A 22,586-nucleotide genomic window follows, 5' to 3' on the forward strand; every position below is an offset into this window, starting at 1 on the left:
TTCCAGCCTATTGTTTATAGGCTCCACAGCCCTCGGGCTTCATGGTTACACTATTTCTATAGGACACTCTGGCGTGCACACAAGGATCAAGAGACGCTCCTTATTTTTTTAAATTAGGTTTGATTCAGACCAAATGAATAGGAATCAAAACCTATCCAACATAGTTTTTTTTTATACGCTGCAGTCACCTGTCCTGTTTTCAGGGGTTGCTCCAGAGAACAACAAGCACTAGGGAACCTGTGACAAAGCAGATGCATTGGTAATTTCAACCCAGTGTCAACACCTAGAGCTTCGAAAATCTGCTTTCCTCTGACCTAGGCTGGGACTGAAGCACACTGGTAAGGCAGAGAGGGAACCTCTTTCTTACTAGTCTGCAGTACGGTAATCAGTTGCACAAAGAGAAATAAAACTTCACAAAAGTCTTATTGAGCTGACTTGGAGTGGGACTCCTCTGTGATGAATTAGTCACTACAAGAGCTGGCAAGTTCATTGTACTTTAATTGCTGTCACTGCAACAGTTGGGTTAATACCTAGCATGACAGCTGATCTGTCGTTTTGAAAGTCTATTATTATTCTCTCAGAACCAACAAAAAAGGTGTTTTTGTTAGAATTACAGAGTTTCAGCATGTCTTCCTATCCGTCAGTTATATTCTCAAACACAGGTGTACCATTCTGCACCATTTATGACTTGGTTTGTTTCTTTTCTCTATATCCTCTTTGCCTTGTGCTAATGCAAAGAGTTATAACTCACAAATTTTGGTCATGAAGCTCAGCTCTGTAAAAAAAAAAATTTGTAAGAATCAACATGCAGTAAGGAAGATTTTTCAGGCCCCAGAACCAGTATGCAACAATTTTAAATGTTTCAATCAGTTCTGAACCAGGGACCTTCAATAATGTTCCTCCAACCCCCCGTAACAGTAATTTTACCACAGCTTTTATTTCAAACTGTATGCTCAGCATTTGTCTTTTCAATCACAGACTTATTTTACACCTGTGTTAATGCAAAAACCTTTCCTCACCTTTAACGTGGCAGCCAAGCTGGCCATGTGTTCGTTCAGAGTGCTCTCCGACTCCTTGTAAGTCAGGCAGGTGAACTGATATTCCTCTGGATCAAAGGCATCTGCTCCCTGCTGCTCCACGTCGTTAGCTACCCCATCATAATAATCCTCAATATCCCCAGGATCCTCATCCTCTTCCTCCTCCTCGCAATTAGGGTCATAATCCTCTTCATTGCTGTCAGAGCCCTGGCTGTTCATGTCCACGGACATCTTACTGCCCTGTCAAACTGCAGACCAGGAAAGCAATTGCAGCTTCTTTTTCTCCTCCACACTTTTATCGTTCTTTTGATTTCATCTGAGCTCTGTCTCCTAAGGGGGGAAAAACAATTTTTTCTGTTGCCTAAGAAATTTTAAGAGAGGCCACATCAACATCATACAGGCGATCAAACAGCCAGGCACGACCGACCCAACGGCCCAGCCAAAGGAGATTCTGCTGTGCAGATCCCTGGTTCGGATCCACTGTGACTCTTGCACCTGCAAAGCCAAGTTTGCTCTTACAGGTGAGGTCTAAAGCCTCAAAGACCAGCTTATTACATTGCATCCTCGCCCCCAGCTCAGGCCACCAAGACTTTTGACATTTCAAAAGTGGCTCCATAACCTTCAGTACAGATATTTTCAGAGATACAACTAGATTTATGACATGAAGTTTTTACCAACAGCCTGAAGTGCTGCAGAAAAACATCATATCCATTTCACCAACAGGAAAAAACCAAACCCCTTAACTATGACCGCAGTAGCTAGGAAGGCAACCTGTGGTACCCTGTAAAAGTCCATATTGCTTCAGAACCATAGCCATTAAGGGGGACTTCAGAAAACAAGACAAGCGTACAGATCTCTCACATATACCTAATTTAACAGTCTTCAATACTATCTCAAAAGAACCAGTAGGTTCTGCTGGAGGTGATGTGGCTTGGGCCTTACATCTGAAGGGGGAAATAAAATTAATTCTCTTATTTTATTACCTTCTCAATCTACACTTATTACCTTCTGAATGTAGAAATTGGTGCTCAAGTGTTTACAGCTGCTACTCAAGAAGAATCAGAACATAATTTTTTTTTTTTTTAGATTCTCACTGGTATTGAAAAAATCACATATTTGACTTTACTTATCTGAACTACAGAGCTTCTGCACGTGTAACTAAACCACATGAATTTGAGTTCTAAGAGGTTCAGTGGTGGAGTATGTATCAACCTTGAATTATGGTCATCTTAGCCACAAATTTCCATTTAACCAAATTATTTTGTTTCAAGAGAGACTATATTAAACATAAAAGACAAAACAATGCTGCAACCAAATCCTACATATAAAAATATATACATAAAATCAAAGCTATATTTTCCACAAGCAGCATATATTGGGTTTCTTACACGTTTGCATTTTGCATTACTATGTTGTTAGCTCTGTTACTCAAGTATGTTCTCAGAGTATCACAATTTCTAGTCGGTGGGGAAACCATAATCAAGTTTTGAGAATCCTCACTTTAGAGCACAAGAAATCTCAATCATAAATTTTCATTATTTTCCCTCAACTTGTTTGTTTTCTTTTTCCAGTAACCAGAGCAGGCAGTACAGAATAACCAGGAAGAGATGTGATGTACAATTTGAGGGGCTGCGGCGATTTCAGCAGATACAAACCTCCGGTGAGAGAGGATGAAGGCTAGCAGCTAATTACATTATTCTCTGAATTCTGGTCTCCATTCCTTCCATTCGCCTCTTGATTCCTTAGCTATCCACAACATAAGCAGCACAAAAATATTTTATAGCACTGCTTCCCATAGAACTTCAGAGGAGCAGAGGCATCGTCTCTCCATACTGGAAGGAGGTAGACGTGAAATCTGATTTGACAGACACAAGGCAAACCTATATTGTCCCTCCCTCCACCCTGCTTAAGGCTTCAGTTCCGGGCTTAATCACACTGACCACCTGTATAAAATAAGTAATGGATCTTTACCTGCTAAATCTTATGTTAAAGGAATAACTTATTTGAGAATCTAACCCCACTGCGAGCACTCCTACAGAGATATCAACAGCCCAGTCTGCAGCAGCTTTGTTCAGCGAACCTCAGAGCGTCACAAAGCCCAACCACGTTTCACCAATCAGAAAAGTTCTCAGACGCACTCAGATCATCCCACACTCTAAAGACTGAAAAAAAAACCCCAAAACAGTGGGTCCATTCCCTATCTCAACACACAGTGAGTCCCATCCAAGCACTGAGATGTTCTTCGATACGTAAGTAGAATAACGGGCCTACCGGGTACCTCAGCAGTTCCATACCAGTCGCTGGGGAGGAGGCTCACAAGAGCGCAGAGCCGTTCCTCTGTGCCACTAACGCGCTTATTTCAACAAACAGAGGAACTGTTTGCACGGGCACACGGGATACATCCAGCAGAAAACAGTCTGCAGACTGGATGACTTTTGTGACTTCTGTGACAACGTTCTCAGAAAGAGCTCACTTCCATCATAACTGAACGTCAGGCGGGCACGCGCGCAGAGAGAGGAGACTAAGGCACAAGCTCTGCGGCACTCGGAAACGAGGAACAGAACTCCCCTCACCTAATGCCCAGCCTAACGCCCTCATGACCCAGTGACGAGCTCTCTGAATACAAAGACAAGACACAGCTAATACTTGATAATGCTAGTTTTTAAGACAATAAAGATGTTAAGCTCAAAAAAGAAGGTTAAAAACCAAACAGTATTTAGATTAAATAATTACCATAATCACAAAAATCAGATTATAAAATTTTAAATTATAGTTAGATCGCTTTGCTACCCAAAGGAGGATGACATCCTTCTTTACCACCTTCATCCAAGATACTCCCTCATCTTCATTAACACTGATACAATTTAATCCCCTCTTTTCCTCCAGCCTCCTTGCAAGAGCTCCCTAACACACCCACCCCTTCGCTCTGCTGCCTCTCGGCTCCAACAGAGATGCCCTCTTGCTGACTCCTGCTTTGCAACATGGTTCTTCTTAACAAGGTCTCTTGAAACAAAATACCATCAAATATGCCACCATCAGTCTCTCTCTGACCTCACCACCAGCAGACACAGCAAGTTACGTGATCCCACCTCGTATCTTGTCCCATCACATCACTCTGCTGATTTCCTGCCCTCTGTATCTACCTCTGTGGTATTTCTCTAGCAAGCACTTTTTAGGGTACTCCTACTTTTTCTATTGATATTCCACAGCCATTTGAGATGGCTTTTTCTTCTTTCACCTCTTTATTGATAATTCTGAAACAGAGAAAGTCTAACTCAAGTCTGTCTCCTGAACTACTTATCCATGTAAACTTCAAACGGATTGGCACTCCCTCTTTGCTCTGCAACCACCTACAGCCCCAACTGCACACTTGCTACCAATGTTAATCACATCTTTGTCTGTGTCACTCAAGCCGGTAATCCACGGATCATCCTCAATCGCTTCTTCACACACGAAGCACGTGTACCTTACCATTTCCTTTCCCACTGAGTTTTTTGACGGGATTTTTTCATCCTGAGAGCAAGAAACTAGAACAACATCCCCCATCCTTTTCACCGCAGATGACTCTGCAGAGACCTCCTTGCAGCCATATCACACGTCCCCCGTGAATCTGCATGCTCTCCTCCCACTTCCCAGTCTTTGTTCCTACTATCACGACTGCCTTGTCCTTCCCAACCCATCCAGCCCACTTCATTCCTGTCCTTCCTAACCCACCATCACTTTCAACAAGTTATCTTGCGGATACTTACACAAGCCTTCCTTCCACGGTAACTCTGGGCTTGGGCAGAAAGGTACCCACTCCACTTAAATTACCCCACGTCCATTTCTTTTGTAACGCGTGCAATCCTGTACTTGTCCCGCACAGCCAGAACGCTGCATACTTGTAGGAGGAAAGCCCAGGAAAACTGGGGGAAGAGAAGGGAGCTGCGGAGGAGGAACCGGCCGGCGGCGGGGCGCGGAGAGCCCCCGCACAGCCCACTCGCAGCCCCTGCCCAGCGCCGGCCCGAGAGCTCACGGGCCGCGGCTTCTCCCCCCGGGCCGCCCCGGCCCCGGGGCCCAGCGCTAAACCGAGCAGAAGTTACGGAGAAACGGCACCGCGTCCCTCACGCCGGGCTCGCCCCGCCCCGGGTCCCCGCCGCCTCCCGCTGAGGGACACGGACGCGGGCCCAGCAGGCGGCGGTGGCGGCGCTCACCGGGCGCCCCCAGCCCCCCGCCGCCGCGGGACGGTGCGGCGCAGCCCGCCCCACCGGGAACCCCCGCCCCACAGCGCGGCCCAGCCGCCCCGCACTCACCGGTGGCCGCGGAGCGCGGCCGGGCGGGGGAGGCAGGGAGCGGCGCCCCGGGCTCCTCCTGCCGGGCCGCCACTGCCTGCGCGCCGGAAGCACCGGCCTCCGCCTGGCGTCACTTCCGCCGGGCGGGGCCGGACCCGCCGCCGGGCCGGGCGGGGCCGTACCACTGCGCTGGGCCGGGGGGGGAGGTGGGGAGAACAACCAAACTACTGAGGGAGGGGTGGGGGGGATCGGAGCCGCCCTAAGGTGCTGACTCTGCACCCTCAGGGGACGCTGGCGGCCCGGCCTGGCCTCGGCCGGTGCCAGTGCTTGATGACAGCCGCCACCGAGCCCCGCACCGCGACGGGGGAAGGCCGCGCCGCCACCACTGCCCGGCCTCGAGCACGGTCCGCCACTATCCCAGCCTGCCCCGCGTTCGCCTCCCCCGTTATCCCGGCGTGCCGCGCGGCCCGGCACTGGGGTAAAGGTCGCGGGGCGAAGGGGGCGGCACTGGCTCGGCGGGGACGCAGCGTTTCGGCCCCGCTCCTCACCCGCCGCCACCGCCGCCATGGCGGAGCAGCCGCAGCCCATCAGCCCCGTGAAGAACTTCTTCGCTGGTGGCTTCGGCGGCGTCTGCCTGGTGTTCGTGGGGCACCCGCTGGACACCATCAAGGTGAGGCGGCAGTGCGGCGCGGGTCCCGGTGCCGTGCCGTCCGGTCCCGAGCAGCCGGGAGGGGACTACGCTTCCCGGCGGGCACTGCGCGGCGAACAGCACGGCTTCCCGGCGGGAGGTGGGCGAGGGGAGAACTACAGTTCCCGGCGTGCACCGCGGGGAGGGCCGTCCGTGCGGCGGGCGCCCCCTGCCGGCCCGGCGGCCGTCGGGCTCCTTCAGTGGCCGGTTTCCAGTAAAAATAAAAGAAAAAGAGCGTCGGTGTTGGCAGCGCTGGGAGGAGTTGAGAGCCGGAGCAGCTCCCGCCAGCCCCGTGCTGTGGCGGGGGGTCCCGGGGGCCGGAGGGAGGGCGGGAGTGACTGGGTGGGGGGACACACAGACAAATTGGGGTTCAGGAGGCGAGCGCACCCACGCAGCAGGTGTGTGAGGAAGACGAGCAGTGACATGGCGCTAGCTCTCAGGTTGGGAGGTGAAGTTGCTATCCTGACGTCATCCCAGCTACTAATGAGTTAAATACGTTGACTATGAAATACATTAAAATTAAATCTTTTCTGCAAAGGGCTAAAATGATGTCGCGCCTCTACCAATATCATAAAGTCCGGTCACAAAACTTACTCCATCACAGTCACTTAGAGGTGTTCTCTGAATCAAAGTTTAGGTCCTAATGTTTAATAAAATAACGTTTTCCTATTCGATTTTACTAGGTCAGACTGCAAACCCAGCCGAAGCCGCAGCCTGGTCAGCCGCCGCTCTATTCTGGGACCTTTGACTGCTTCAAAAAGACTCTCATTGGAGAGGTACTGTGCTAGCGTGTCATCTGCGACGCCTGCCAAAAGTATCAGTTGTTCCTGTACGTCGCGGGAATGGAATCGTGTGGGAATGTTGCCCCCCGGAGACTATACGATTCTTGGGTTATCGGTTGATTGTAGTTAAATTTTTTAAGCAGATTACAAAACTTGGGGAATACTTAGCACCAATGTGGTCCAGGTGTGCGTGTCTCTGCTTTGTTAGGAAATGCTTTTGGTTCAAAGTAGCATGGTATTAATATCTGGAGTTATAGACTGGAGTGAATGCTGGCAGTTGTTTGCTGGCTTTGTTGTTGTAGTCAGTGGAATCTTGCTGTCTTTGGTATTTGGAGTTGTCTCTGGAAATCCTAAAATAGGCAATGACTTTTGTTGATACAAGCAGTATTTTAACTTTCTTCTAGAATGTGTTATGCTATGTATGAAAAGGCAGAGGAGCATTAATTCATAGATCCTTTTTTGTTTGTTTTTCTTTTTCTTTTTGAGAACAGCGGATCAATTATAGTAGTTTTGTTCAGTCTTCTTCAGAAGGTGGACAGCAGTTTTCACTCCTGAATCAGCCACATCATGTGATTGAACTGTAGTCTATTTTGTTTTTAGAAAGGCACGCAGCCTTGGTTTAAAGACTTTAAGTGACATAGAATCCACTTTTCTGCTTCGTAAGTTTTCGCAGCAGCTATTTGCCATTTGGAAACAATGGCTGTAAAGCCCAGCTGCTCGTTTACTAGTCTGAAGCCTAACTTCTAACCACTGGATCTTGTTAGGTAACTCTTAAATGAAAGACCTGCCTCATATCTGAAATCTACTTTCATTATGGTATTAACAGGTTGTTATATAACCAAAGTAAATCTTGCTTCCCTAGTCTCTCCCACAAAGCGCTGTAATGCTTTGCTAGCTCTGAATCCCTTGCGGTTTTTAACACCCCTGCTGAAGCACAGACGTCAGAGCCGAGCCGTAATAATAGCCTTGTGATGTGAAGTTCAAAAGTAGTGCTGCCTCTCTACGCCTACTCAATACTCATGAATTCCTATAAGGAAAACTCTTAAACCTCTCTGCCAAGGCCTTTTGTTTCCCACTGCTCATGGGAAGGTTGAGCAGGAGTGTCTCATCTTTAGCAGCCAGATACAATTTCGTTACAGAGTCAGTTGTGCCTGGCTGTAAGCACACAGACACTGGTCTGGGATACACTGGTTTATCTGAGGGGGGAAGGAAGGGGCAGAGAGACCGGCAGATAGTTAATATGTGCATCTAGCCTTCATCTAGAAAGAGAACTCTCCTTTTCATTAGAAAAAGTTCAGTTCAAAGGCAGGATAAATGAAATAAATGCTACTGCTGGGGATTTTCCGTGTGTGTAATCTGATGAGGGGAAACACCAGGAATGTAAAGTTGTACGGTGAAAAAGTTTTGACTTGGGGAAGGAAAGAAAAAATAATTTGCTCTTGAACTCGTTCCAAATTGAGTTTGTGTGGGGAGCAAAGTAGTTCAGGTTGGTCTTCCTGGCTCCTCCTTTAGATAAAGAGTAAATTCGAGTCAGCGTTCGCAGGCTCAGTGTCAGGATTTTCCACTGTTGCATTCGAGGACTTATTAATAAAGCACAGGTGTGGTTTTGTATGTATCTGAGAGAGAAGACTTTTGACATAATCTATTGGGACTATTATTCAGGTGGTTTTAACTTAACTTCCTCATACGTGAGATGTAAGAACGGAAGGATGTACGTGGTGCCAGTGTTTTCCAGGAAGGATCATGTCCTCTGCAGCAGGCCCTGAGCCTCAGCTAAAGGTGTATGATTGCAAATGAACAACAGGCCCCGTTATTCCTCTGATTAATTTGACTGTCTGACTGGTACTACCCTGTATTGTAATCTTTTGCTTCTCAGTAAGTTGAAATGTGTGCAAAGTCTGTGCAAAACCAAGTAATTCTTGTGATAATGTTTCTCGCAGGGAGTCCGAGGCTTATACAGAGGAATGGCAGCTCCTATTGTCGGAGTGACACCCATGTTTGCTGTGTGCTTCTTCGGATTTGGCTTGGGAAAAAAACTCCAACAGAGAAAACCTGATGACGTTTTGACGTGAGTTTCTAAATTAATCAGACAGTTGGGAAAGGGACCCCAAGGCTCTTGCCGCACGCTGTATTGTCGCACGTCGAGTTGTGGTGTAAATTTGTCTCTTCTCCTAGGTTATAAATATAGTTCTAAAAAATAAAACACTTGTGTGTTTTAATGCTTCTGGAAGCGTGGGACTGATAGCACAGGCTAAAAACAGACAGGGTGTGGGCAGGTGCTATGCAATTCCCTTTCTACGCAAGAAAGAGCCATTAAGGAGCAATTCCGCTTTGGATGAGTACAGTGCCAGTTATATAATGATTGCCTGCCAACAGTCTCGTGTTAACAGAAACTGCGGGGGAAATAAATTCATGGTCAAGCAGTCTTGACAACATTCACGGTCCTGATTCTTTTCACTGTTGGTTGTGACTCTTGCTGCATCGTTAGGTTAGGATATAGTAATAACCATAGAAATGTTTTATCGTTAATTTCTGAAAAGAGGTGTTTGTGAGCAGCCCTCCTCTCAGGCATGTCTGACCTTCTGGAAAAGAGATGGGAAGCTAACAAGACTTTGTGTGGCTTTCTCCAAGCTAACTTATGCATGAAGAAAGCTCCCCCACCCATAAAGTACTCCCTTAACTTCTTTGCTGAGTTGTGATTTATAGCTCTACAGGAACAGAACTGTAGCTTAGCAACATTTCATTCTATTATCCTCGCAATACGTAGGAGCTCTGTCAGAAAGCAGGAGTCCATTCATTGTGTTGAGCCAAGCGTGGTGGGGTGGGGAGGTGCGGTTTCTGTTGGAGCCAGGCTGCCCACCTGTCTCTGCAGCGCTAGCCACTGCCGTGACACGGAGCGAGCTGGAGTGAGCTCCCTCTGCTCGGGTTGCTCAGAGGGAGGTAGTGCCGAGATGCTGGGGCACTGCTCTGGTTTACCACAGCAGTGTCCTCATGCTGAAGGGAAGGACTGGAGGCACAAGAAGGAGTGGAGAATACAAGGAAACACGTGGGCTGTGGGCTTATTTCTAGCAGCCCCATCACCTCAGTGCCTTGTGCTTTATACACATCATACACAAGGGAAGCTTTAAGGAGCAAGCTGGAGCAGGGCAGCATGGTTTTTTGAGTCTCTTTGCAGAACTCCTCCCAAGCAGAGCAGCGGGAGAGAAAGAACAAAGGTCAACAAATAAATGGTGGAACTGTCATTGTGCCCAGCTGTGCTGTACCTTAGGTGCAGACTTCACATGGTAAGATTCAGTGTGCCTGGGATGTGAGGCCCAAAAAGAAAGGTCAGACTCTGAGCACCATGTTCTAGAGGCAGGCAAGATGGCAGCAGTTCCCCATGTTGATTTTTAAGGGAAGTTTTGGAAGGAAGAGGATGGAGAGAAACTTGAGAAGCTTGTTTTTTCTTTTCTGGGGATGAATAATCCCAAAGTGAGTTAGAAAACTCAAAGGTTAATTTGAGCAGGAGGTGGAGTGGTGAGAGAGGTGTGAACGTTCTGGAAGATTTAATGGGAATTTAAGACTAAAAGAAAGGTGTAAGAATTGGGAAACCTGAATAGAATGCCACCTTTGGGCAAGTGGAGAGAAGTGGGAAGTGTGGAATTTAATTAAATTGAGATATTAGGTCATCTTACTGGAGAATGTGGCAGGATGTTGGATGTTAAAATAAGTTTGTGATGGAGAAACTCTGTCTGTTAAAGGGATTTCTGTCACGGAGACTTTGCCACATGAAAGCGGAGCGTGTGGGATGATGGCAGGTTGGTAGGACAGACTCAGCAATGGCAGAGGCTGAAGGAGTGAGGGACTGAGAGGTTACAGAAAGGAGGCTCCGAGCAGCATATCGCATGTATGCTTGTGCAGCCTATAGCTCCACAAGTAGGAATATACGTGGAAGCTGGTGTCACTGAGAAGAGTGTGGGAGACTGGAGAAGGAAGGAACTGTTGAATATAAAAATCAATGGGGAATGCTGTAGCAAAAACTGCAAGTAGAAGAAATATTAACAAACACGGTGCATGTGAAGACCTGAGTTATGGTTGCTGTGGGAACCAGGGCTTTGAATCCTAAAGATCGTAAATGTTTAGCTCTAATTATGCATTGCTGAGGCAGTTCTGCACTGATCAAAAGCAGGGGATGCATTTCTAGTTCCACTGCCAGCCTTGTGCGGAACAGCGTAATCTGGTGATGGAGGGGTCTTTCTGCCCTTCGTTTCCTGTGTACTGTGTTGTGTTAGGGTCTCTTCTATTTCCTCGGGGCAGATATCCTCAGCTGTTTGCTGCTGGCATGTTGTCGGGAGTGTTCACAACAGTAATCATGGCTCCAGGAGAGAGAATCAAGTGCCTTTTACAGGTAAGGCATCGGTGATGGGAATTTAATTTTAGGAGTCTTATCTTTCCATACCAGGAACTTCTTTGGTTAGTGTGTTTACTCTGTTCTGTTTTTTGACAGGACTGAGACAACTGTCATTTAATGCAACTGTGTCACGAAGAAGCGTTATACAAACTCACCATGACATAAGTACATGCAGCATTCATTGCTCTCTTTGTTTACAGAGCACAAGCCTTATGCTACCTGGCATTAGATGAGGCATCAGTGAATGCCTCAGTCCACTTCAAAGTATGGAAAAGTCTGGTTTTTCAGAATGAAGCTTTTTCTAAAAGAATGCAGAATTACTAGATCATAAGACTCTTTCTAGTGTAAAGATTCTCTTTTACCTTGACAGGTTCCCAATACATAACGGAGGAACGCATTTTGAAATACATGAAATAGTTTTCTAATGTTTGGGTGACTGTTAGCTCTACACCTCCTCTGGGATTTTTAAGGAATTGTTGGAAAATGTAAACCTAAACAAATGAAAATTCCGTCTTGAGCGGAGATGGGGAGCTTTGCTTATTTCAGGCTGTGTTGAACTCCTTTAGGATGGTGATGGGTGGTCACGTGTTAGTTCTGACAGACATGATATTATCGTGGAAGCTTTTATACACGTACAAATCGTTTGAATTTCACTAAACTATTTGAAAGCTACTTTTTGTCAGTGTAAGTGTTGAATTACCTAACGGACTTCAGTTGTTTCAAACTTACACCAGGGAAAAAATAAGGGAGAATCTAGCCACTGCATGGAACAGTAAACACATCCTCAGCTTGAACAGGAGACCGCTGTTTGAGGAAGTGATGCAGAGGTTCCATATGCAGGAGTGCCTGCGGAGCGAGTACGCGCTCTTTCCTCTCTGGAAACATGCGCGTGGCTTTCTAACTATTAGCTGAATGCCAGAAACCTTCACTGGTCAGAAACTATCACTTTAATCCTTCAGATCCAGGCAGCTACAGGTGAAACTAAATACAGCGGCCCTTTGGACTGTGCAAAACAGCTGTACCGCGAGGCTGGGATTCGTGGCGTGTACAAGGGGACAGTGCTCACCCTCATGAGAGGTAACTGATGGAGACATTTTTATGCTGCTTCCGCCCGGGGTACTTTTAAGATAAGAAGCCTGACATAGTGTCATAGATCTCGCTGTCCCTTTAGCCAGTTGGAGATGCTGTGTCACCCTTTTTTCTCTTTTTGCAGTCTGCAGAGCTACTCCAGTGCTCAAAGGGACTGAGAAATAAACATGAGATTCTCAGTGAGTGAGGAAGAGATTAGATGACAAGGATCAGAGGGATATAGGAAGTAATTAAGATCTGAGAAGCCAAGAGGAATGAGAGACTTCAGGAGAGGAGCAAAGAGAAAAGAAAAATACAGAAGTGGGCTGCATTTTTTCCCCTTTATTTTTTTTCCTTCCTTGAGGGAAGGATTGTGACTGTCTGTGACTGTTGCTGTATAATACTGATTGCTTTAAAAAATGTGATTGTAGCAGTTATGCTTTATACCTGCTTGAGTGGGCGTTATTTTGGACTGGGATATCATGACCCTGCTCACCACAGCAGTAACAACAAAGTAGTTGTGCCAGACACTGAATCCTTTCCATGTTTCAGTACTTTCTCCTTTGAAAAGCATTAGGTTGTTCCCTGTGCTGGGGCAATGTTTTCCAAGGATAAGCTGAAATTTCTGCATTTTGATACGTCAGTTTAGGAATTTGTTCGATCCTCTGCTTCTCATAGTAGTGTAACAGCTAGCGATGTAACTCTGGCAGCTTCCCTAGCCAGAAGCTGGTTCCCCAGTTTAGGCGTGAGCTAAGAATGGCCTGTGGGAGTACCTTAAAAAAAACCCCAAAACAAAACTCATCAACTACAAAAAAAAATCCCAAAATAGAATCATTAAATCAAATAGTGTGCAAAACTCTTGAAGTTCCTGAACTGCTCTGATCTGCTTTGCAGCAATTAAGAAAGCTTAGAGCTTCTCATCGTTAGCTTAACGGCCAGCAGGCAGGTCACAGTCTGCTGACAGAAGCGCTCGAGATCAGATATTTTCCCAGTTCTTGCCTGTAGCACCTGCTGTCCCTGGGAAAGTTCAGGCTCCTCTGTCTAGAGCAACAGAAGACTATTTTATTTGTAGAGGAAGTTCAGTAAAAGAATCTGGATGTACTTAGTGGTGTTGCTGAGCTGGCATGGGGCTGCTGTGCCTCTAGGCTTCGTTTTGTTTCCCACTACTCACGGTCTTTGTTGTTTACCCACTAGACGTCCCAGCCAGTGGAATGTACTTCATGACGTACGAATGGCTGAAGAACATTCTGACCCCTGAGGGAAAGAGGTTAGTGAAGTCTCACAGTCATCATTTTCTGGACTTCCCAGACACCACTTAATCTCCCGGGTTATGAAGTGATTTAGAGCAGTATCATCAAAACAATTATTTCTATTAAAAAAAAAAGGTTGCTCGTCTTGTGAGTTGAGCTGTTTTGGTCTGGCGTTAACCAACAATTAAAACAGTATTCTGAGTTTCTCTCAGATTCTGTACTGGATCTTATTAGCCAAGTGAGGAACACTTAAAGTAGGTCTCTTCACTTTCACCCCTGTGTGTGCACAAAGAGCTGGGGGTTTTTGTGGTTGTTGTGTGTCTTGGTTCCCTTCCCCCCCACCACCCCGCCCCCAGCATCTGTGTGCGCGCTGCTGAATGAAATGATTTGAACCTTTAGGGTGGAGTTAGTACATTTTGCCCACAGGGCTCTGATTCTTGGAGACCTTGCTCAGAGACTACACTTGTCTATCTCTGCAGCATTGTGCTGCCTTCTGGCTGTCAGCCAGGCTGCCTCTTTGATTGTCACCTTTGTCAAAACAGAGGAATTTTTACTTTTTTTTTCTTTTTCCTCTCACTCCACTCCAATCCTGCAACAGTGTTAGTGACCTCAGTGTGCCTAGGATTCTCTTTGCTGGGGGCCTGGCTGGGATCTTCAACTGGGCAGTTGCCATTCCACCAGACGTGCTGAAATCCCGTTTCCAGACCGGTGAGTTGCATGCCAGCTTGTCACAGCCGCGCTCGGTGCAGGGCTCCTGGGAGTGGGCTGGGCAGCACTGGGAGATGCTGTCTGAGCAGGGCATCTGGGAGACAGCATGTCTTGAGTGCTGCTTGAGACAAGTACATGAAAAACCCAGTGTGTTCCTAGCTTCTTAGTTGGTTTCCTTACAAATTGTTGGCAAATCAGGCTGCACTTCTCTGTTTCTGCCTGCCCGCTAATGTAATGAGCCCAATTTGAGATACCTGTTTTGAAACCTAAGCATAGAAGTTGTAATAATAGAACCACTTATCATGGCTGTTTTATTACAAATGTAGTTCTTTGAAAGGTTTTGCTATTTCACTTCAGACATAATTGTATAAATTGTAGCCTGTGCTATCTGAAATTTATAGTAACTGGGCATGCCTTGCCAAGAGCATTTCTTTTAGAGTAGCAGATCTGCTCTTAAATATCTGTGGCCTAGTTATAGTGAGGATGGCCCCAGGCCTTGAGCTTCAGTGAAGTTTGACAGGTTTTTCCTTGGTCTATCTGTGAGTCGTAGTCAATGAATATTTTTGTTAAGGCTCCTCGTATTCTCCGTCTGTGGACTCAGCTCTCCATGGGATGGACAGTAAGCATTTTTCCTGAGTCTTGATAATCTAGTACAGGAAAGTTCTTTTGTTTTTCTCTGAATAATGGCTGCTGTGGTTGTTTGATATCATACCAAGGGCTGAGTGTGAAATACATTACAGCTTTTCATCCTTATTCCACTGAGCCGATCCCCAGTGCTGCTGTGTAGATGATGTGCTTTAATGGTGGCTCTGTTTGACTGGGTTGGTTTGTGGAGTACTTGTTCAGGGGGCTGGCAGAAGGAGCACTTTCCAGAGAAGCGTCAGGAGAAGGAAGAGCTTGTTCTTTGAATAAAAAAAACTTTCTAAATATACTTCAAAATCTATGTAACGTCAGCATTAAAGCAGCCTGTGCTTTTTCCTTGAAGTTTGCTGCTATTCTTGGCTAGGGCATGTGATAGGATCATTTTCTGTTTCTTATAAACAAACTCAATCAATTTTTATGTCTGACCTTCGTGTTTCCTAATTGCAGCTCTTGGGAGAGCTGTGATCAGCACCGCGAGTAAGAGTTCAGACATCCAACCCCGACAAAAGTTATTCTCGTTTCTTCCCTGCCCCCTAATGACTTGATTAGGTAAATTCTTTGTGGTGATGGTGGGCACTTACCTTCTGTTTACTGAGTCTTTAGTAAGGTGTCTTTTGTTTGCTTGCTTTTGACTGAAATAGATAATTTTCCCAAGCAGATGTTTTCACAACATAGTTTCAGCGATGCCTGGATTCTGGTGTCGCCTAGATGGTATAGCAGTAGGAACCTGTTGAAAATCCTAGTCTGTTACATACACCACATTCTTCAGCGTTTGTGTCTGCCACATGTCCTAGCTAATGTGTTTTTTACCCCTTTCAGCTCCTCCAGGCAAATACCCAAATGGCTTCAGAGATGTGCTGAGAGAACTTATCAGAGAGGAAGGCATTGCATCTCTGTATAAGGGCTTCACAGCTGTAATGATCAGAGCGTTTCCCGCTAACGCAGTAAGTAAATTGCGATTCCAGATGGGTTTTGGGGACCTGGCCGCTCACAGTGAATATTTGCAGTCTGTAGAGGTGACTGGCTGCTTAGTCTTGTACCATTTCAGTGAGATTCTTGTCACTGCAGGTACTTTTGGCTGTTGGTGTCCAGGTACTAAAAATGTTCCTTAATCTAGGGGGAACACCAAGTAAACCTTCCTTCCAGGCTTTGCATGAAAGCCCTTTGTTGACTCATTCTCATAGTATTTGTCTGATTGTACATCCACCAATGGGTGGGTAAGTTCGTGCTTGCTTCCCCTTCGGTAAATAATGAGCCTAACAGAGTAGAAGTTCTGCCTTTGTGTGGGGGGATATAGTAGAATTCTTGCCTCTGGTCCAAGACCTTTTGTTGTTCTCTTCCTCCTTCCACATCAGCCATGTTGGGTGTTTACAGTGCTGCATTTCAAAAACCTTGTTTGGAATAGGTTTTTAGAATCCTTATTTGTTCTGTGTATTCTCTCTTTTCCAGGCATGTTTTCTTGGTTTTGAAGTTGCTATGAAATTTCTTAACTGGATTGCACCAGGTCTATGAAGAGTAGAAAGTCTTTGGAAATCAGAGAGGAGAAGAAAGAGTGCAAGTCTGCCTCAAAGGAATAAATGAATGATCACTTGAAGTTTCAGGAATGATTGCTTGCCTAGTACCTTTTTGCCTTCCTCACGTTCTTTAGGTGGTGCTATGTGCCGTTCAGAAATGCAAGCTGTAGCTCTGAACCGGAGCTGAGGAGGACTTAGAGGTGATACACCTGTCTTCTGAGCCAATGTACCACAGCACTAATGCTGCTAACAGACAGCTGTCGCTATTACACACACTACCTTAAGTACTTCCTCATGGAAGAAGGGGACACTTCTTAAAAATGTAATTCTTTATTTACTGAAGAAACATGTAGCTGTTAATGCTGAAAAACTTCCTTAAAAGGTTTGGCAATATGTACTTAACTCTCAGGGCATGAGTTAGCAGCTGCACATACTAGTATCTACAAGCAATATCAGACAGCATTCTCATCTCTTGTAGTTTTTTAGTTTGGGCTGTTTCTGTGTTCACAGTGGTTTTAATCTTTTACGCAAGTAATGTAGCAAACAGAGCACTGAGCAGGGGAGGCCAGAGCGATGCTTTAGTGGGTTGAGAAGTATCACAGGTACCGCATCAGCTCTTGCACACTGATCTTTTCTGTGGAGCTAGGAGGGAAAATGAGTTATGCTTAACATTTGTACTGAGCTTTACTGAGGCAGCAAGTCGGGAAATATGTTTGATTAACCTGAATTTTTCTCTGAAATGCTTTTCTGTCCCACTGAAGATACCCTAATTGTGGTTTCAAACGTACAGCATGGTTCACAGCAACCCACGACATATTTGATTCATCAAGTGCTGTGTCCTGGGATTCAATCCCTGACCTGAGAAAATTTAACAGGGCTTCCAAGAACTCAATTTATCTTACATGAGAGGGGTACATGAAAGGGACACTGCCTCTGCAGTCTTGTCTAACTTTATTCTTGCTCCTGTTCCTTGGTTTTCTCTTAATAATATTAAACATAATCACCCTTTCATTTGAGAAATTACTAATGCTAAGAAGCAAAACGCAACTTTAATTTCTTTTGGTTTTGATGCAGTGTTATTGGAACTCAATAAAGCTAGCTGCTGCTTGGCTGAAACGTGTGCTTTGGTTCATTTACTTTTTGCATGGTTAGTCTTGCAAAAGTTTTCCAGTTCTTAATTCTGAGATGTGATTGGGAAATAAGTTGTGCCGTGCTGTCTTTAATTGTCAGCCTCTTGCCTTTTAGCTTTTGTATTTCTGGCTGTCCAACATGAGCCATGGAAATGAATGTTCTGCACTTCACGTTTGTCGTACAAGTCCTGTTAGGTGCTCTGTTGTGGCTGCAGCTTTTTAACTATAAAGCCAGAAACTTAAGTAACACATCTTGCCTGTGGAAAGTGTTTTATGTTTTCCAGGGAGAGGCCTGGACACAGATAATAGGGGAGCTTAGGGAAAGCGTCTGTCCTGGTGCCCCACAGGAAAGGAGGCTGAGAGTTTGTCCTGGGTCTGGCATGATCCGTTGGCCTCTGCCATTAGGAAACAATCTTCACCTTGTCTTTCCACAGGCCAGGTCAGCCCTGAACACCTTCTACCCAAAGGTGCTGCAGAAGCGCTGAATCCTGCTTTCCTTCCCAATTCTTTGGAAGGACTGGAAGGGAAGCTGCCTTCCCCAGAGTCCACCTCTTGTGTTTTACAGTGTGGAGGTGTGAAACCAATGAGGTAGCCCCTGGAGTGGGAAAATCGCAGTCACTTGGAGCTGCCTCCATGTTCTTGCTGTTGCCTGCCCCACTGCGGACCTTCCCCATTCCTCGCTGCTTGGTAACCTGCTGCTGCTCCTGTTTCCCAAAGTCACTGCAGCAATGAATGGATGAAATGCTAAAGCATGAATACTGAGTTAATACTGGTTCAGAGAAGTGATTAAAGGACATTAACCTCTCAAATGGTTTTAAACGCAACTAGGTTTACTGAGGCTAAATCCAACCTAGTTTGGAGAGGACCATGGCTCTGTGCTTCCTGCACTGCTTTGGTTCCCTAGCTGCTCTGGCCGCCTTTCTGACTTCAGTGCTTGGGCTGTGACGCCTAGAAGCAACTTCCAGCTTTAAAAAGTGTTATAAGGGTGAATTCTTTCCTTCCCTTTTACTTATGTGTTCCAGAACTACTGGTGCTTCTTGGGAGGGGCAGACATGCACAGACTCTGCATCTCCTCTCTTAAAATTCCAGACACTGATGCTTAACGCTGCCTATTCCAGCTGCCCTGTCATATAATGCATCCTGCTGAGCTCCTAGTCTCACAGGAAGAACTGAAGCATAATCATCCTTGTTGTAAACGCTGTTTCGGGTTGTTTGATGATGGAGTTGCCCAGCAGATGGCTGTCTGGGGCTGTCAGCAAGACGGACAAACCTGCAGGTCCAAAGGCAAGGGCAGAGGCGAGGAAGCCAATGCTCCAGCTGTTGCTGGCAGGCCGCTGCATCCATTTGTGGCAGCTGTAACTTTCTGAGTCAGGCTGTGGAAGTTTTACATCTGTGTCAGGACAGACAGGCAGCTGGAAGGCAGGAACCTCTTCTTCCCATCTGTCCTGCTGAGGAGGACCGTGATCCTCCAGGCTTGGCGATAACCAGTGCTGAGGTGGAACTGGGGACTCCTGACGAGCTGTGCAGTGCAGTTAGCGCTCCCTCCCATCCCAGTCCTATCAGTCTGGAGCACTGCAGGCTATGGAAAACATTTAATTCTTGGAAAACAGCTCAGGGACTAAAAGCCCTGGACTCAGTTGCTGGGGTTAAGAGCGCAGCTCCTCCATTTGGGCGCTGAGGAGCCTTCTCTTGCTCTGTGTCCTGGCCTCCCGCTTGGTGCTCCAGCACTCGCCTTGCCTGGGCTGTCTGTAGCCTTCAGCAGCGTCTGCTCTGAGACACTCCTACGCTCTCTAATACTTCACTTGTTACTAGTAACTGTAAACTACCTCCCTTCTGCCAAACTATCCATTTTAATGCTTTTTTTAAAAGGCATTTCAGATCCTTTCTCCAATTTTAATTATCCTAATTATATTCTCCTTAGTCTGAAGTTTTTGCGGAGCTTTGTATTTTGCATGATAAAATTCTGGCTGTTTAACATGCTTGATTTCATTTGGTGCTTTTACTTAAGTAAAATATGGAACAAGGAAATCAGGAATGAGGGGCTGCTTTCCAACAACAGTGGTGGGAGGAGGGGAGCTCTGGGAAGGCCGATCAGACACATCTGCTTGTTTGTTCGGAAACTGAAACCCAGACACCCTGGAAATGTTTAAAAAGCTGCTCGTGCCTCAGGATTCTGCCGTAGAAAATTTGCCAAATCCTTGCCCCGTGGTGTGTGCAGCCTCAGAATGAGAGAGGGATTTTAGCACAGGTAGTTTCCTGCATGCTGAGGACTCTCTTGCTTTCAGAAGCCCAGATTTACATTCAAATGCTATTTTTCTAATTTTCCAGCTTCTTGTGGGAATCGAGGTAGCACGTATGCAGGGTAATGGTGCACAGCAGCAGCTGGTGAGCTGGGTCTCCACCAGCAGAGGATACCAGTGACATCTGTCTTTACGCTCCTCGTGCTGACAGTGTATGTTTGTGCCATATCAAAATTAGCAGAGAGTTCCACAAAATTCTTGTGCTGTACATCTTCCTGGCCCATCCTGCTCCGAGGCAAGTGATTTTTCTAGTGGTGATTCACGGTGCCTGGAAGTATTCCAGGAGTAATCCATGATACATAAATCTTCCATGCTTGCATTTCAAATCTTCCATGCTTACATTTCTCTGCCCATTGCGTGCAAGTGGCTTTTGTGTACACTCAGTATTGCTTTATTGACAGAAAGGTCCTTGGATACCCCTGACAAGTCAGCCTTGATGAAATTTTTCTACTTAAAGGAAGGTGCCCATGGGAGGATTGCTACAGACTCTCCAGTTTGGAAAGGACATTGCATGGTGGATCTTACAAACCATGTGGAATGAGAAGAGGGTGCTTTTACTCCTATTTCTCATGGTACAGGACATACACTGTGAAACTCCAGAGCCTCTCTTGGGGCAACCTGCTCTTGTGTGTGCTCACCTTCACAGCAAAATGAGCTCTCTCATATGTTCAAGTGAAATGTTCTGTATTTCAATTTGTGTCCTGTCATTGGATACTACTGAGAAGAATCTGGATCCACTTCCTGAACTGTCTCCTATCAGGTATTTTTACACATTGGTAAGATCCTCCCAGAGCCTTCTCTTCTCCAGGCTGAAAAATTTCAGCTCTCTTGGCCTCCTCATACTGAAGATGCTCTAACCCTTCATCATCTTTGTGGTGCTTTGCCGACTACTCTGGTATTTCCATGTCTCTGTTGTACTGGAGACTTCAGGCCTGGATGCAGCAGATGTGGTCTCACCAGGGCTGTGCTTTTCCTAAAGCAGCCTGGGAGGCTGGTGACCACCTTCACCACAAGGGCACGTTGGTGGCCCATATTCAACCTTTTCTACACAAGGACCTTCATTGCATTTGCTGCAAAGATGCTTCCCAGTGGGCTGGCCCCTCCAGTGTGGAGTGGTGCGTCACATTAGTCCTCCTCAGGAGCAAGATTTTGTACATCCCCTTGACAAACATCCGATTCCTGTTGGTCCAGCTCTCCAGCCTGTCGAGGGCTCTCTGAATGGTGGCACAACCCTCTGGTGTACCAACCACTCCTCATAGCTTGGTAGCATCCACAGGCTTGCTGAGGGTGTGCTCTGTCCCATCCTCCAGGTCATTAATGGAGATGTCACGTGGCAGTGGCCCCAGTACCCACCTTGGGCAGGCCACTGGTGACCACCCTCATCACGATTCACCTGCACTCCATGTGCTGATCCCAACCCTCAGAGCCTGGCAGCTCAGCCACTTTTCAGTCCACTAACCCAGTTTGTACTCCATCACTTGGTCCAGGGCGATGTCATGGGAGAGAGCATCGAAAGCTTTGCCAAAGCCAAGATAAACAACCTCCATGGCTCTGCCCTCACCCACTGACCTGTCATCTCACCCACTTTCCCACTGGTCTCAGGGGCCTGGGATTGACAAGGCAGCTGTAGAAGGAACACCTGAATAAACCAGCAGCTGGCATTTTGGAGCTGTCCTTGAGCAAGATCTTCCACCATGGCCAGAACAGTCCCGTCTGGCAGCCTGCAGCCCCTGTGTAGCAATGCACCTCACACGTGCAGCATGGGGTGCTTCTCCTCACGACATCTTGTTTCCAACTGTAACGCGTGACTCCGCTGCTTGCTTGTACAAGCCGTGGACAAAAATGTCTGCTGAGTCAGTGGCATGAAGCCATGCACGCTGCGGCACTGTGCGGCTGCCATCAGGCCTGCTCTGCACTGAAGGGCTTCAAAAATGCTGCTCAACTGTTCCTGTTCGAAAATAGGCCCAGCTGCCTTGGCAGCTGTTTGCTGGGGACTTTTGCTCCTGACCCAGAGGGTGGCAGGGAGAAGCCTGCCTTGCAGCCAGGGGCTTCCCGGAGGAGAAGGCTGTAGGGATTGCTGGGATTCCTGCCTCTTCCCCGTTCTCCGGGCTGCATTTCGGGCGCTCCGACTGCATGCGGCTGTGCTCATTCATAACAGCGGGCTGACCGCTTGCTCAGCGGCCGCGGACGTGGCTCTGCCTCACCCTGCTTTCCACTGCGCTTTGTCTTTCTGCCCGGTAGACTCTGCCCTGAGAAAGCTGCCCAGTGAAGGAGCGGGAACGGGCTGCCTGATGCTGGGCACTTGAAATGGAAAACTATTTCTAATTTTGGGAGGTTTGTGTATAAAGGACATTTTCCATTACCTCAATGCGTTAGAATAGTTCTTCAAGTGTATCTCAAACCTGGTAAAAATGTAAACCTTAAGTAGAGATTGGACAGGATTTTTACTAACATGTGTCTAAATTCAGACACTTTAGTTTAAACTCAGACAGCTTGGTTTAAGCTCAGATGGTTCCGTTCAAGCAGTTTACAGTGCATAGGTTCTCCCTGGGCTGTAAAGATCCGTATCAAAGTCACAGCAACAGACCATGGATAAGCTTCACTTCCCTCGGCAGGCGGCAGTTTGAATGTAGATTTGCTGAAGCGCGCTACGCCGTTGCCAGCCCTCGGCATTGCTGAGTGGAAGCTTGCCACATTCATCCGTGCGACAAGCTGACGTCCCTTCTTCACCGGAGCCCCCAGCTCGGGCTGCTCCAGCAGTGCCGCGGCTGCTCGGGGCCTGAGAGAAGTTGCACATGAGCTCTTG

The 22,586-nt window shown here is 46.8% G+C and overlaps 2 protein-coding genes across 3 annotated transcripts in view; one reads left to right on the plus strand and one right to left on the minus strand.

Moving 5' to 3' along the window:
• ARIH2 (ariadne RBR E3 ubiquitin protein ligase 2) overlaps positions 1-5,432 on the minus strand; it is a 32,262-nt gene extending 26,830 nt beyond the window's left edge. The window contains exons 1-3 of one of the 2 annotated variants that reach the window (XM_086755353.1): positions 5,330-5,410; positions 4,787-4,942; positions 1,020-1,367 (exon numbers count right to left, since the gene is read on the minus strand). In XM_086755353.1, the coding sequence (XP_086611479.1) occupies positions 1,020-1,268 (249 nt within the window). In that variant the 5' untranslated portion in view covers positions 1,269-1,367; positions 4,787-4,942; positions 5,330-5,410. Of the gene's footprint in view, positions 1-1,019; positions 1,368-4,786; positions 4,943-5,329 lie in introns of both variants that reach the window. The other variant, XM_086755354.1, reaches the window with a different exon arrangement.
• A 129-nt stretch (positions 5,433-5,561) lies between these two features.
• On the plus strand, positions 5,562-16,440 carry SLC25A20 (solute carrier family 25 member 20). The gene is made up of 9 exons (XM_086755661.1): positions 5,562-5,978; positions 6,680-6,772; positions 8,719-8,846; positions 11,075-11,165; positions 12,128-12,245; positions 13,431-13,503; positions 14,085-14,194; positions 15,656-15,780; positions 16,286-16,440. Exons 1-9 carry the CDS (start codon positions 5,874-5,876, stop codon positions 16,346-16,348), a joined length of 906 nt encoding a protein of 301 aa, XP_086611787.1. The 5' UTR covers positions 5,562-5,873; the 3' UTR covers positions 16,349-16,440.
• Positions 16,441-22,586: the final 6,146 nt, after the last annotated feature.

This window comes from Chlamydotis macqueenii, chromosome 10 (assembly GCF_036417535.1).
Source record: "Chlamydotis macqueenii isolate bChlMac1 chromosome 10, bChlMac1.mat, whole genome shotgun sequence".
Classification (NCBI taxonomy): Eukaryota; Metazoa; Chordata; class Aves; order Otidiformes; family Otididae; genus Chlamydotis; species Chlamydotis macqueenii.